The 16,955-nt window shown below is 29.8% G+C and overlaps 1 protein-coding gene across 3 annotated transcripts in view; it reads right to left on the reverse strand.

The window, feature by feature from the left end:
* The window catches only part of nolo (ADAMTS-like no long nerve cord), a 529,289-nt gene that overhangs the window by 328,274 nt on the left and 184,060 nt on the right, over window positions 1–16,955 (reverse strand). For all 3 annotated transcript variants that reach the window (XR_015545180.1, XM_087406490.1, XM_011068727.2), the window contains exon 2: window positions 15,678–15,797. Coding sequence is in view for 2 of the 3 variants with exons in the window: in XM_087406490.1 (XP_087262616.1) it covers window positions 15,678–15,797 (120 nt within the window). In the remaining variant the exon portion in view is untranslated. The remainder of the gene's footprint in view (window positions 1–15,677; window positions 15,798–16,955) is intronic.

A 16,955-nucleotide genomic window follows, 5' to 3' on the forward strand; every position in this document is an offset into this window, starting at 1 on the left:
AAAATATTTGTTAAAAAGTTTCAATATTATTTTAAGATAAAATTGAATTGTACATTTGCTACATAAAAATTAATAATATTATGTTATTTTTTTCTCTCACAGCTGCATATTATCAGTAATAAATGGTAAAATTATTGTAACAGTGCCAGTATTACGAAGACTTTCTGATTATGAGAATATTACAACTTTATGAAATATCGGGATAGCTAATTTGCGTAAAACGCTAGCAGGAAATTTGCTAATAATCTGCGTTTAAATTTGCACAAGATAAATTGATTAATTTGATAGCAGCTAACTACTATTTATATCTGTTCAAAAGTGGATCACAAATATAAGGGAATATAACCGCAGGCAATCCACAATATGGCGCTAAAAATAATTTATTAGCAGTCAATTACACGTAGCTGCGCTATTCAGTGATAATCGAGCAAACCGCATTAATTGTTAATATGTCCCAGAAAATTTAATCAGAGGGACATTGTAATTATCATTTCAGTGATTCATGATTCATTCGCAAATAAGTTCCTTGTGATAGAAAGTGATTATTTATACAGATTAAGATTATTTGATTTATTTTTATTCAAATATATATCTCGATAATATACATAATATTTAACGTTACAAAACAACATACATGATAAAATTAGTATTTTGAAAGTCAAGTGAAACTAACGTGTATATATGTTTACATATCGCGGGAGTGTCTGCTCTCCGTTTTAAAACTAGATATAATAGATATACAAATTTTTATTTTAAATTAAAATGGATTTTTTCAATCAATTACTCGTACAAAATTGTCTATCTTGAAAACTGGCTACATGCAAATTTATCAATCGCAATCTATTTTCAATTTACCATTTTTAATCACCCGCGGAAATAAAGCTGTATAGAAATATACCCTTTTCGATTAATTTTTTATTTAAACGTATTCTATGAAAGGTTTCTCAATTTACAAAATCGCACATGCATCCTCGGTACTGTTGCATTTCAAGCTGCGTAAAGAAAAATTCATAAAGTCTATAGTCAACGTTCGTATGAGGCACGGTACAAGCACGTTCTGTGGTTCTGTGTTATCCCGCCGTTTTCTTATAAAACTCGACTATATTCCTTAGAAGATAAAGAGTTGGCACGGGTTTCGGATACAGACTGAATGGCGTTGTCTACCGAGGAGCACAATGAACTTCGTACGCTTCAAGAGATGAGAAAATATTTCTTAGAAAATCACTGTTTGGCATGGATTTTAATGCGAATACTGTTCTTCCTTTTTTTTTGCTTTCGTATCCAAACTATTTAGTAAATGGTCGAACCTCTGAAATTTTAAAAAAATTTAAAACATGCTATTAAATCAAATTAAGAAATATCAAAAAGAAGCAATCGTAAACCAATTCCTTGAATGCAGTGATTTGAATTGCTTCATTTTAAAATAAACATCCACTCACACACATACACATAAACGTATGCCTTGAGAAAAAAATTTATTAAATCTTAATATTTTTTTCAATAGCATTAACTGAATATTTATTCACAGTAAATAAATATTTATTCGATAAAAAAATATTTCAATCAAATTAATGGTTTTTGTATCAAATATATTTACATTTAAAATAAATATTTAATCAATATTTAAATAAATATTTCTTAAAATCTAGTATAATTTATAAATTAGTATAATTTATAAATTTTTAGTATATTTAGTATATTTTTTAATGAATACTTAGTAAGTAATAAATTAAATTTGAGTCAAAGGACCCCGTACCAACCTTATGGATTTTGGTTCCCAGTGAAATTGTATGAAAATTTAATTTGTTGTCTTCTTACTGTGAGTAAATGCCTCAATAATACAAAATCTAAAAATGTCTAGGGAATCATGGAGCGCGCTAAAATATGAAAATGCGTTTATTCAGTCGATATATTATAATCGATAAGATTATAATGTGTATGTGAGAATCGATCCAGCCAATTAAGGCAAAGCTGACACAAACGTTATACGTGTAATATACAGGGTATTCGAAAAATTCCGGATCCCTTAAATGTCTTGAAAAGTAAATATTTCTGAGAAAAATGTTTCATACAAAAGTTGTATATAAAGTTGTATACAGTTTAAAATAGCCTATTTACTGATTTTATAGTTACAGTTTGACTTTGGATGTCGCCACCAAGGTCAGGTCAAGATCAAATCGATTTTTTTTTAAATGAAACATTCTATTTTTTATTTCCGAATCTAATAGCTGGTGTCAAGGGCTTTTTAAAACACTATAATAAAGTTATTCTTCTCCGGAAATTAAAATCCATAACGTTGGTGCGGGTTCCTTTAATAGGTACATATCTGTAATTAAATTGATTAATTCCGTTATTTTAAATAAATTAAGGACATATCGTGTAATAATCTATGGAAATGATAAAAAAAATTTAAAGTGAATATAATTTAAGAGTTTAGATCCTATCAATTTAATAACATGAAATCAATTTCTCCTATTGAAATTGCGCGCAAATATATGGAAAAAATGATTTTGCTGAAATATCTAAAAATTTAGTAAATGAATTTGAACAAAATTTGTTGGCCCATCAAAATAATTATGTAGGAAATTCAAGTATGATGTAATGCTGCAAAAGATTGACATTTTAGCAATCAGCTTGAGTGTCCTACACAATTATTTTAACAATCCAAAAATTTATTTTCAAATAATAAATCAACAACTCGGCTATTTGAGCCGAGGTATTTTTACTAATAAATATATCAGTATTAAACAAACAAAGTCGTAAATAATAAAACAAACATTTTGACATTTGATATGGTCATTTTCAGTGTTACAAAAATTATAAATTACAAAATAAATTCTTATGACTATGAGTATTGTAAAACTAATTTTCAAATTTATATCTAGCTAAATTCTTAGATAGGTACTTCAAGAAAACCTTCTTTCCATGTACAATAACAATCTGAATAACAATGGCCAAATAGATTAAGCAATTCCGCTGCACCGATCGGCCGCATAAATGTCTTTAGTCGATGCCATTACCATCCCTGCGAGGGAATTCGGTTTACTCGCGATCTTAAAACTGAGTTGCGTGAGAACCACGGGAGCGGGTATTTCTCTACGTTACTACCAAATTTTTCGGAATCGACAAAACTTCGCGGGACACGCATCTCATCGGATATTCGTGAAGGAACTCTCAGAAAACACGGGACACGTCGAAAACAAAAGATACCGCTGCAACATCCTAATTCGCTTTTCAAATCCGCCTTATATGCGGAATCTACGCCGCGGTGTATTCGTAAAGTTAGTTTTATGTACGCTGCCGCAATGCAATCACCGAGAAACAGTGAAATATCCTATGGAAGTACATACGATGTATGCATCGTGCACAATTTTCTATACGGAATACGACTCTATTTTCCTTATCCAGTGTAGCTTCGGTTATCGCAAATATCTCACGAAAGTACGGAGTTAACCGCCGAATATTTGACATTAATCGAATAAACTTGTACGCGATAAGATGATAAAGTTGTACTTTGTTTCAGGATCATTGGTATATTTTAGCAGAAAATACAGAAAGTTTGAACAGATAATGCACTATTCACTTCGTCAAATTACCCAATTTGTGTCATTTTAATCATTTCTGTACGGAAAGAGCAGCTACTAAAGTATTTAAAAATTTAGCAAGATACAGATCTAAACATAACTTTGTTGGATAATTATCAAAATAATTGTAGTATTCTAAATGTAGAGTATTCAAACTAAGAATGTCAAAATTTTTTGCAGCGTTGTTCAGCATGCTTGAATGCTATACATTATTTTAGTTTCACAAAATTATTTTCAAATCTATATCTACAAACACACACACACACACACACACACACACACGCGCGCGCGCGCGTATATGTATATACATCCTAAAAATATGTATATGTAAATGTATATACATTGTGTATGTGCATATGGATCCTAAAAAGGTCTGAATATCTTGGAAAATATAAGTTTTATAGAAAATTATTTCAGATAAAAGTTGTAGGGTTTATAAAGATCTATTTACTGATCTTGTCAGTTTAATCTTGGGTGATGTCAAGATCAGATCACATTGATTGTTTTTAACGGAACACTCTACTTTTAATTCTAGAATCTAATAGCTGGTGTTGAGAATTTTTCAAAACACTACAATAAAGTTAGTTTTTATGAAGTACTTTTCGAGTTATGAGGCTTGAAAGTTATAATATCACCGACATTAGCATTACGTAAGGTATCCGATAGACGGCTAAAATCTCTTGAATGTTGTTCAGAATCATGTCCTGAATAACATGTCAAGATCAAGACCATTGGAGATTATTCCTCTTATTTTCATTTTTACATAAAAATGAATTCTTATTGTTAGTGCAAAAAAATCAAACTGATAAGATCAGTAAATAGATCTTTTTGGACTCTATAACTTTTGTCTGAAACACTTTTCTGTAACTTGTATTTTCCGAGATATTCAAGTGTCCCTACCTTTTTGGTATATATATATAAATTATATATATAAATTATATATATAAATTTTTAGACATTTTAGCAGAACTGTTCTTTCCGTGCACAATCACTGTATTCAATATATTGTTAATTTAATTGAAACAGTGGGATTAAATTATTTTAACTTAAAAAATACATTAAATTTGACTGAAAAAATTTAAAGTTTATTGGCACGCATATCTGAAATAAATTAATTTAATAAGAAATGTATATTGTATTATTTGAATGTAACTTTGACTATGATAGCGTTTTTTATCGTATTTAATGTATATTCATATGTATCAGGGTTGTGTAAGTTAACTTTTTTTTTAAACTAAATTAAATTAAAGTTAACAACCTCGAAAATTTAATTTAGTTAAGATATTAGTTAATTTATAATGAAATTAACTGAATTAAAAGTTAAGTTAATAAAAAAAAAAATAATTGAAAAGTTAAACGTTAAATTTGTTTTTTTATATTTTTTTAATTCATGATTCCAAGGTTTTAATCTTACAAATAACGGAAATGACAAATATATACATCATTTAAAAAATATTCTATATTCTATTTACACATATTTTGTTCACATATACTTATTAAATGTAAGTAATAAAGCAATTTCGAAATTTTTGTCGAACATCTTTTCTCGTAAGTTATCGAAAATGAGTTTTTCTGCACTGAACAACCGGTTAATGTGAGTTCACGTGAGCCGAAGATAGTATTGATTATATTTTAATAATAAGGAATAATAGATTTCAACCTATCAGAAACTAGATACATCAAAATACGGTTTCTGACAGATTGAAATCTGTCGATTGTGTAATTTGAAATGAGATGAAAATTACAAAAGTGAGCAAATTCACTAGAATATTTATAATTTCATTAGTCAGTTATTAATGGGGAATGTTTTCTCAGTGATCGGATTGGCTAAAACAAGGATCGGCAGATGGGCACTGCTCGCAGGCGCTAAGTTGTTCGCGGGCAATAATTGAATGCGTTGGACAAATAATTGAACGTCTTTGAGCAATAAAGGAGAAATAATAAGGGATGTCACATGGAAAACGTATTTTCTTTCTCTTGTATAATTTCTGACCATATGTAAATATGTAATAGAAAAAAAATAAGATAATTAAAAAAAATAATTAAAAAAATAATTTTTCATAGTTTCTTGTATAATACAAAAGATAAAATTGTGTCAGAATGTATAATATTCTATATATAATTATGTATAATTTTTATATATTATTATATATAATTATATGTACATTTTTCTCATTTTCTTAACTTGTAGTATTTATCAAAAATTGTTCTTCTAATTATTTTTCAATTTTTCTTAATATTTTCCTAATATGTATATGTCGAATAGCAATTATAAAAAAGAAAAAACATATAATATATAGACATTTTATACATAATGCAAAAGAATTTCAGATACTGTTCAAGAGAAGTATTAAAAAATATTCTTTTATACAAATTTAGATAATTCCAAATTATGTGTTAAGTATGAAATAATAACAATGTGTGTAGGTTTCAAATATAAATGTTTCTTATTTATAACAATAATAATTCGTTTTAATAATATTTCATATTTTCTAAGGTACAAAAAAAATAGAATCCTTCCTAAGTTGTGAATGAAGTTGACTATAGATATGCACAATAACCGGGTATTCGCGGACGTGTCCAGTTTCAGCATTTTGCCGATTCCTGGACTAAGACACTCGTCCCGGAAAGTCAAAAGATCTCAGGTTCGTACCTTGATTGAGGTAATATTTTTCGCAATAAGTTTTTCGTAGTTTTTTTAATTTAATTCAGGGGGATTATAGCGATATTAGCGTTTCAGGTTGATTGTGTTGAAAATCCAAAAGTTATCGCGCATTTATTTCATATCTGAAATAAATTGATTTAATAAAAAATATTATATATATTATATTATTCGAAATCATCTAACTTTGAGCGTGATGGCGTTCTCTATTGTATTTGATTGAAAAATTTAATTTATTATTTACTAACAATAAGAGCATATGTTAACACGAATTTATTTACTTTGAAACTAAGCAATTTAATCAAATAAATAAGCCGATTAGATATGTTGTTGTTTTTTTAATTAAATGTTTTATATTAAAATAATCATTTCGGTCGATTCCAACTAAACGTCCATACTTTTTTTGATACTTGATATTTCTTTATGTTTTATAATTTTTAATTTATGTTAAACTAGAAGAAAGGCTCTGTAAGTATAAACCGCCTTGCGATTATTTGTTTGAAGTATGAATATTTTTTATTTGAATGGTTTATAAATATTTAATTATATTAATATTTCTATACTTTAACTAGATAGCTGTATTGCCCTCTTTTAAAAATATATACCTAAATATTGTTTCAAAAATGAAGCGTTGACGAGTATACTCACACTATATGTATACAGTTTTTAGTAAATTTATATATTTTCTTATTTATTCATTTTTATTTCATTTTTGTCTCTAAATATTTTAAAATTCTGGAATTTTACAAATATATTTTAGTTTTCACTAAAATTTTCATTTAAATAATAAATGGTAACTACTTTTTATACATGAGTGTGTATACTCGTCATAACGCCAAAAATTTCTTCATAACGAATATACTCGTCATATACAGTTAACTGGTTAATTATTAACATTTTATCTTGGCTTTTAACTAGCGTTATTTTAATTAGCGTAAATAATATATTTTGACACAAATGGAAATTAAAAATAAGAAAATTGATTTAAACTTAATCCTTTAATATTTAACAGAGTATTTAATATTTAACGCTTTCAGATTTTCAGTATTTTAAAATTTTATTGTAAGATCTCTTATAAGGAATAGACTGTAATTAAAAATTGATGCAAGAAATATTAATTTTCTTTTTAACACTTTTGAAGCTTAAATCATTTGATAATGGAAAATATATTTCCATATGCGAATTTTATAATGACGTAAGAAAATCTGAGTGTTTTGTTCGAAGTAATTACATAATCGAAGTATTCATTATTATCACGTCCATCATTTACACGTTGTTCTTTCGTCGAGGTGGCACTTTTATAAGATCCGACCCATAATCATTTATCTTAAAGTATAAGCTACTCGATTTCGCAAGGTGTAACGCACTTTGCTAGGCAAAAGCGTATCTCCTATATAGATCCCTTTTCATTCGAACGAGCCATTAGTTTGTCTGCGATCATCTCTCAACTTTCCGTAACCACAAGATGCGGTTTGCGCGTCCGTGAGGAAAGAAAAAAGTAATCATAAAAATGAGATAGAACAGAATCGACATTGTCGTACGTGCGCGATCAGTGTCTCTCATTGTCAGCCCATCTAGAACGCTTCGCGCAAGAGGGCGAAACCGTTCAGGAGGACGCGATAACGAGGAGCCTCTGGCAATTTTGCAAGTTTTACGCGCGACAGGCGGCTTCCGGTTGTCGGGAATAGAATGACATCCGGGTGGAAAGCGTCGGTTTTCACGTAAAAGCCAGTCGCGTCTCAGATATGTACGGTGCGGCGCGCGGCGTCGTGATGCCAGCGATCGTGTTGTAAAACTGATCACATATTTTTCCGTCAACTCAAGCGCGCGACTGTATTTTACGAACTTGTGTCGCGACTTGTCACACACACAAGTCTCCTTCCGATTTGAATTACGAGCTGCGCGAAATTCGTCGGTTTAATCGTTCTGCAGAGAGTTGCCTTCTGTGCGCTGCTACAGCGCCAGGTACACGTAGGAATGAAAGATCTTTTACGAAAGCATTTTGCATCTTTAATTTCACACTTGAGGATGTCTTACCTATATTTAAAAAAAAAATAAAGATATAAAAGATTACAGATTTTTCTATATTGTATTTTTTTCAAATACAATATCGAAAAAGTTTGATGGATTTAGAACCTGGATTAAAAATTATTTCGATAAGAAACTGAATACGTTTTTAAAAAATTAATTAAGATAAAATGAGATAATTTTTATCTATAAACTATAAATTTTTATGTGTCAAATACGAATATTAGCCTCATTAAACTTTCATATGTACACAACATTAATTTTTATATGGAAAGTATAAATTTCCAAGTCACTTTTTACAGAAACTATATCCTTAGAGACTGATACATCCTTAAAAGCGAAGTCAACTGTCGATATTGAATATCTATTACGAATATCTATTTATATCTATTACGTATTTTTTTATATGATTTGATTACAATAAAGTTATCAAAACCGTCTTTTCCTCACTGAGAAAAAATGTATTGGTACTTGATATACCTATTTGTAACAATATTGCATGATAAAATAATTAAAAGTTCATTTTTAGTTATCGCTATAATTTTCAAAATTAGTAATTATCATTATATATTATTATTATTTTATTTATATTTCTACCAACTGTAAAAAGATTGTAAAAAATTGTGAAAATTTCAAATATTAATATAATTAAACATCAATAAATAATACGATTAAAATAATAATGTAATCAAGGTCAATGATTTTAATAAAACAAGTCGCGTTTAGATGATAAATATTACAAATTAAATTTATTAATTTACATTGAATTGAGCAGTGATATCTTATTAGGAATATATATATGTTGACAGATTTTACCGCAAACGCATCTTATATATAATTGTGACAGTCATCGTTTGTTATACTTTAATGCGTATTGATGTAATCTATTTAGTTACGATGATCAAATAAATTAGCAAAGAATTCTTCGGTCACCGACAAGGAACCAATATATCATAAAGTTAAAAATTGTTAATTGTTTAATCACTACCCATCATATACATACAACATCATGTCAATAATTAAAACATATACATACAACATCATGTCAATAATTAAAACATTGTAAATATAGAATGCACAATATTATTTCAAATCTTTAAGATAATCTGTGGTAATGGCTGCGTTTAACAGAGAAAACTAATCAGTTAGCGCTTAGTGATTCTTTAATATAATTGGTTCTTGCCTTTAATTTTTCATTGGATCTAAGTGTAGGAACCAATCATATTGAAGAATCACTAAGCGCTAACTGATTAGTTTTCTCTGCTGAACGCAGCTATTATTACTTCAGCGGTTGACACACTACAAATGTGTACATTTGTATTATCACAGATTATCTTAAAGATTTGAAATAGTTGGTCGTTGCAGCCTACATTCACAATGTTTAAATTATTCATATAGTATTGAATGGTTGGTAATTAACAATTTTTAATTTTCGAATGAAAGTAACTCGTTATTTGTAACAAAGTTGTAAGTTACTTTTTTGATAACTTTACTGGTAAAAGCATTATTTTTGTAGTAATGGTAACGAATTTTATAGTTATTTTTATCGTTACTTTGCACGATTGAATACAGTTCGATTGGGCATAAGCCATAACGCTTGAGACTAGGCACTAGATCCCCTGATTGGTGATCGTCGATATTAAAAAAAAATAACAGAAAATTATGGTAATTGTAACTAGTTACTTTTAAACAGTTACTTTTTCTACTCTAACCAGGTAACTAATAATTGTAACTTGTTATCTTTAAAAAGTAATTTTTCATTTTCTGATATAACAAATAAAGTAAATATTTTTATATAGTAAATATGATCGCAACTGTAGTAAATGTAACTATTTTTAAAATTTGCTTACATTTTCACATGATAATAATAACTAAAAAAATGTAAAAGAAAAAACAAAGAAACGATCACTCTCACATTATTTACCAGAATGTATGTCATAAATATTATATAATGATCCTATATATAGTATTGAAGCAGCTGTAATTTGTATAATTAAAAACAATTATAAATGCATAATTGACATTGAAAATGATTATAAATTAAAGTAAAATTATGCAACTATTTTGTTCTCTCTCTATCTTAATCTTATCATTAATTATTTACATATCTGATAAAAATTTAATATTTATTCACACAAATTAATTACTTATGTATTTCCTTACATAATGATTTCTTTCAGAACGATGAGATTGTCAGATTCTATATGACAGAATTTCTAAAAGTTCTAACATCATCGTGTCGAAAGTATCGCGATCATCAGTGATTGTGGAAAAGAATTTTTCTCTATAACAATCATTGATGATAAAGTTACTTGAATACGACTATTCGAGCCTTCTCGCACAGAAAAGCCTCGAAGAATCATTACAAACGTAGCGTAACAGCTCGCTCGGAAATCGTTTCGAACTTTAAAGTAACACAGTTCGTACGTTGTAAGTTCTATAACGGTGTGTAACGTGCAGCATAGGGATGAAAGATATTTCTCTTTTACCTCGAGGCCCGCGACGAGATTCAGCGAGATACTTTCCCGTTTCGCGTTATCCTTCCCGGCTTTCCGGGAAGATTGCGATTACTCCGCAAGACAGCGGAATTTACGAAGTGCGTCAGGCAATTTACATGTACTTTGCAGTTCCGCCAGACTCGCACCGCGCCGGCTTGTATACAGCCCGCGTATAATCGCGTGTAGAAGTGATTTAACGTCGGAAAACGGCGCGAGTGCATCCATGCAAGTACGGCTCTAACGTCGCCTAAGCGTATCCACTGGAGTGAGTTGAATTCTAGTGGGAAAACAGCGCTATATGTAGCTCGATACTGCGCTGTTCTTACTGCACGTTACTGCGGTCGAGAAATGAACCAATAATGTTCTCTCTTCCACTCTCTCGGGCTACTTAAGAAAGGTAAAATCTTATTTCTCCCAGTGGGAAAAGAACGAGGCCGCGACAACGCCAGAAGTTTCGACCAAGATTCGCTCAGCGAACACCAAGTACGTCGCATTTAGAGTTAATATGCAATATACATACAGTATGTGGCTGCAAGAGCCATCGTTTCGCCCTAATCAATATTTTAGATTTAATTTTATTAGACTTTAGATTTCTTTCTCTCATTCTCTCTCTCTCTCTCTCATGCAAGAGAAAATTCAATCACATCATAAATAATTGCAGCCTATATTCAGAAAAAGGAATTAGTAAAATAATTACGATTAGAAATTTTATAACTCTTATTGCTATAATATTATTAATAATTATATTTGTAGTTTCACACATTAAAAAAATATACAACACCGAAAATAATTATAAATTATCTCCGCTAGCAATATTGGACTTTAAAGATACAGATGATTTTTATAAATAAATTTAAATGTATAAAAATTAACTCAATTTCTATGATAGTAAAAATTAATTTGTTGTTAAAAAATAATTTGTTATTAAAGCTTTTATAATTCAAGTATGTGAGAATTTTTTCAGATTCTTATATAATCCGAAACAATATAAAAATTTACACTAAAGTTCATTCAAAGATCTCGATTGCGGACAAAAGGTGAAAATTTCATATTGCTGACGGAGAGTTTAATTATAGCATTTTAGCAATGTTTTTTTTTCAATGTACAGATATATATAGACATATATAGACATAAATTTCTCTCTTATCTTTATAAATAATTGACTTAGTCCATTTTCTATTTGGATTAAATTTATCGACAATCTTATTAGAATCGAGACAGTCGGCTAATATATGGTCAGCTAATATTATTCTGATACTCCATCGGTTTCACAATCATGATAGAGGTGTCTATATCTATATAAAAACACAAATATGAAAGCGATGACAATTTCTTGCTCGGAAATTCAACAGTAATGTACTTTTTCCGAGTTAATCTACGAACACATGGACACGTTGGAAAAATACTGTCTAGCTAAACAAAACTAAATCCTATTTCACCAGATCATGACAAGTGACCTATCATAGGAGTCACGTGCCATTCAAGCTAATTGAAATCCGAAGCCGGACAAGCGAGATCCATATTAATCATTCTAGTACTAAGAGAATTACTAGTAATATTCGTCGAGTATGATTTTTTTATTTTAATATTGAATGAGTGATTTTCATTACAGTCTCTGTAACATTTCTGTAACGGATATCCTAATAAATGAAATGACAACAAAGATTACTGGGGATTAAAATACACAATAGGGAAACACTGTTCTGAGGTAATTTCATTACTCCTCTTAATAATAAAACAGTGAAACTTCTGGAGCAAGAAGTTTCTGAATGAAAATGTTGCAAAAATTTTATGATTTTCCTGTCAAGGTAATGTTTTAACTTTATTAATCCTCCGGCGTATAAATCTTTTCCGTAATTTCAGAAAAACGTAATTTATTCGTCTTACATCTTTATATCTTGATATGAAAAGTTTATTAAAAATTTCACTTTTTTTTATTATAAAAAAATTTATGCAACTATAAAAAATTATATATACTGTGTGTGTGTGTGTGTGTGTACACATATATTTGCAGATAATTTAAAAACAAAATTTAAAATTTTCAATAATTCATATTTTGGTTTCTTTTTTCAATTGAATAGAAGATAAATTTTATGTCAAATAATTTCTTAACTCTATTGCAAAAATTTACATAACTATAGAAAATTACTTACAGATCTAATATTGTAATTTAAAAGTAAAATTAAAAATCTGCAATAATTCCTATTTTTCCTTTTTCTTTAATTAAACATAAAAAATGTGTGTGTGTGTGTGTGTGTGTGTGTGTGTGTGTGTGCGCAGCACACAGGGAGTATTTAAAGATGAGACATAAATTTGCAGTATTTTATTGCACAGAATAAAAGAGCAAGTAATATTATCTATTAGTCAGGTTTTGAAAGCTTATTATCTGTTAAGCTTAATTTGCAAGTTTTGTTAATTTTCGTGTCAAAATTAGTTAAGATAGAGTACTTGCAACGAATTATGAAACCTTATTTACAAGGTAAGATGCAAGCATAGTTCTGATGACGAAAAGCAAAGGAACATCAATCATTAAGCCATCATACTATTCAACGTTTCCGCAAGACTGTAAGCTTTAATTCAACTAATTGGGGGGGTGAGGAAGCCGGCGAACTGTTCATATCGAAAAGCTTATTAATAATGTATTAATAATGAATATCGAAATTTTGCGCAATCCAAAGCGCTCTCAAAGAAAATTGGTCAAAAATCTGCATACATCGTTGGAGACCATAAATAATATCATCCGACAATGTATGAAAGCCTATAAACAATGAATTCATACTCTTACTGAGCTTTAAATCAGAAGAAAAACTCACACAAGAAAAGAAAAACTCTCGCGAAAAATTTGTCGAAACAGTTCACCGATTTGACAATCTTATTCTCTGATAAGAAAATGTTTCTCATGCAGCAGTCCTACAATTCCTAAAATAATCATATTTATTCTACGTAGTTGTATAACATTAGTCCAAAGAATCTAACAATTTCACGGTTTCAAAATACCTAATAGTTTAAGCTGCAGTCTCCAAAAAAGGCTATTTGTTTAATTGTTGAAAGAGGGATCAAGATTAATATCAATTCGCAAAATTCTAGAAAAGCACGTCCTTGCTCCAGAAATCTTTGTAGATGATCCTTATTATCTTCTAACAATTCTTATTATCTTCAACTCTTGCTCATACGAGGGTCGTCTGAAAAGTTTTGAGTCTTAACCTAAAGATGCTATTATTCGTTAAAACATTTTGATATTAGAATCGTACATGTTTTGAAAGATATTTATGAAAATTGTAGCTATTTTGGACGGTCAGTTGTTGTTTGACAATCATTTGTGCTAGTCGTGTTTTTGTAAAAATAAAAAAAATCAAATATCGGCAATTATCATAACAAAAAATTTACAAATTACAGTTCGAATTGATTGATCTTTCATTATTATTAGTATTTATCAGATTTGGTTCCCAACAACTTTTTCCTGTTTCCTAGGTTTAAAGTTTGGCTCATAGGATAGAGATTTCAAATAAAAACACTGACATCAACTGGCTCAAATAATTTGTCAAACGACTGAGTGTCTAAATGGCTTCAATTTTCACAGATATTTTTCAAAACATATGATTATAATACCAGAACGGATTTTGATGAGTAAGTTTTCATATTGAGCTCAAAACTTTTCAGATGATCCTTGTATTTTGAAGAAAATATAAGCGTAGAATAAAAGACAGCCGGCAATCATTGAAAAAAATTTTAGCGTTCTTTTTTCTCAGACCTCAATCTTTTGGACTACTACGTAGGGTATCATGTTGGCTCTTGGAAATCAGAAATTAACCAGAAATAACCAAAAAAAAATTTTTTTCGAAGCGTCTCTGAGTAAAGGCTAAGGACGAAAGATTTGAATTTTACAAATAAAACTAGTTTTTATTCATTCCATGTATAAATGAAACAGATTTTTAATACAAAAAAGCTAAAGCTTAGAAATAACAGTGTTTTTCATTTGCTTCATTTTGATTTAAACATCTTGTATATATTGCGCGCGCGCGCGCATGTGTGTGTGTCAAATGTAAAATCTCTTATGTTAAACGTTCAATCGTTGATGGTGGTCTTAAAAGTTTACTGCAAGAGTATTTGTCATTCCCGCGAAAAAGATTAAATTCGGTGGAAGGAATTTTCGATGCTATATAGGGCATTAAATTCTGAAGAATGAGACGTTTGACCGTAGTCTCGCAAGTTGTGGTCATAAATTTCGCCGCCATAGCATTCACGACCTGAATGTCATGTCATGCGTAATAAGCAGTAACTTACAACGGAAACAGCAGGAAGTGTAATCCCGCGTTTCGACCGGTATTTAAATGCAGCTCTAGAAAAACATCACCCAGAACATCAGAAAGATTCGGTGACGCTGTTTGGAGGATAATAAATACTTAAAACATTCTTCACGGAATCGAGAAAGGCACCGCATAAAACTGTTTGGCAAGTTACCTAGAGGCGAAGTAAAAGCACGCTTTGCGCGACAACACTGCTGTCCGATTTCTGCGACCCATTTCCGTCCGCGACCGACGTGAATAAAGATGTTTATTCTTCCCGGGGCTTTCGGTGACATTTTTCTCTTCTGGCTTTCTTTCGCCATTCTCTTTCTATTCCTCATTTCAACGCGAATTTTGCGTCACCTATTCTATGTGTGGTTGGCACTTGTACACTCCAGTAAGAACGCGCTATTCGAATCGCGAGATCGAGCATGCGGTAAGCCATTTTGGCCTTTTCACCGCCCCTGCGTGAACCATGGCCGCGATTCTTCAAGTTTCCGATCCAATAGGAAACGAAAGATTACCTGTTAAACCGGTTTCGAAAATCCGACCGCATACGTCACGCGGAGTAAGGCGATTGCGATCGGTAAAGAGTGAAGGTAAGGAGGAACCGTTTTACCTGATCTATGAGGTCAACCGCGAGATTGTTGCCGGTATTGCTGATCTCGGAAGTGTCCTCTGTAATCGAATGATCACCGATCGTGCTGTTGTCGCTCACGACGAGGCCCAGCAGGCATATCTGTAATAGAATCATTAGTAGTAAATTAACCCTTAGTATACACAATGATTTTCTGGTTCTTCACTATACACGATAAGTCGTTCGTATCCCAAGTTATTTTTCATCACTTTTTCAAATACAATATATTACAAAAATTATTAAGTAATTTTTATATATTTAACATCTTTATTTTCGAAAGTATTTATAAAATTGTATATTTAAAAAAAAGGATATAGAGACTTTTACTTAATTAGATGTTCTTAAGGGGATGATGGAGTGATCAAATTGTCGAGACTTTACAGATATAAATCTCCGAATTTACTGAACGGAATTAAAAATTCTTTTACAGAATTAAAGTAGACACAAAATTTAATGCAGTGGATTTTATACTAAAATCGAAAAAAAAAGTTAAAAATTTATCATTTTTTTCAATTCGTAAAGCTGTTACTTAACGAAGATGTTCCCTTAATACAAAAGTTTTATAGTTCATATGAACTAAACAATAATTCAACATTCAGCACTTTATGTGCACAAACAATACTGAGTTTATAAAACTACGATTAAACGTTTAAAAGAAAAAATTAATATCGATCTGCAAATTATTATAAGAAATTATATTTTAACAGATATTTTTTAAATAATTACCATATTTCTGAGATTACAAAATGTTAAATAGTTAAGTTCTCATTAATTATGGTCAAAACTTTACTGATGAATCTATGATTATTTAAATCACACACACACACACACACACACACAAAATAATTGAAGATTAAAAATTATCAATTGTAAATAGTATTCGATTTTTCAAACACAGATTTATAAAAGAGAGATCAATGAAATATTAATTTAAGATATCTGTAATTAATTAGGCTCTCAATCAAAGGTTGAAAATTATTTGTACCTATAAATTCCGCCCTTAGTACTTTAAAAAAAAGAAATGCGCCGGACACGAATGACCCAATTGTGTATGCTAATTGTGAAGATTAAAATTGAAGCTTAGAATAAATATCTATTTCATATTCAAGTAGAAATGATACAAAATGTAGTACTTTATCCTGCTCACAATCAGTAAATTGCGCTTTAGTTCTTACAAAAACAACAATAGATTACATAAATAAATAAATAAAATACAATAAATACAATAATAGATTACAATATACTGTAAAATTCGTAATG

This window comes from Acromyrmex echinatior, chromosome 5 (genome assembly GCF_024713525.1).
Source record: "Acromyrmex echinatior isolate Ae372 chromosome 5, ASM2471352v2, whole genome shotgun sequence".
NCBI lineage: Eukaryota > Metazoa > Arthropoda > Insecta > Hymenoptera > Formicidae > Acromyrmex > Acromyrmex echinatior.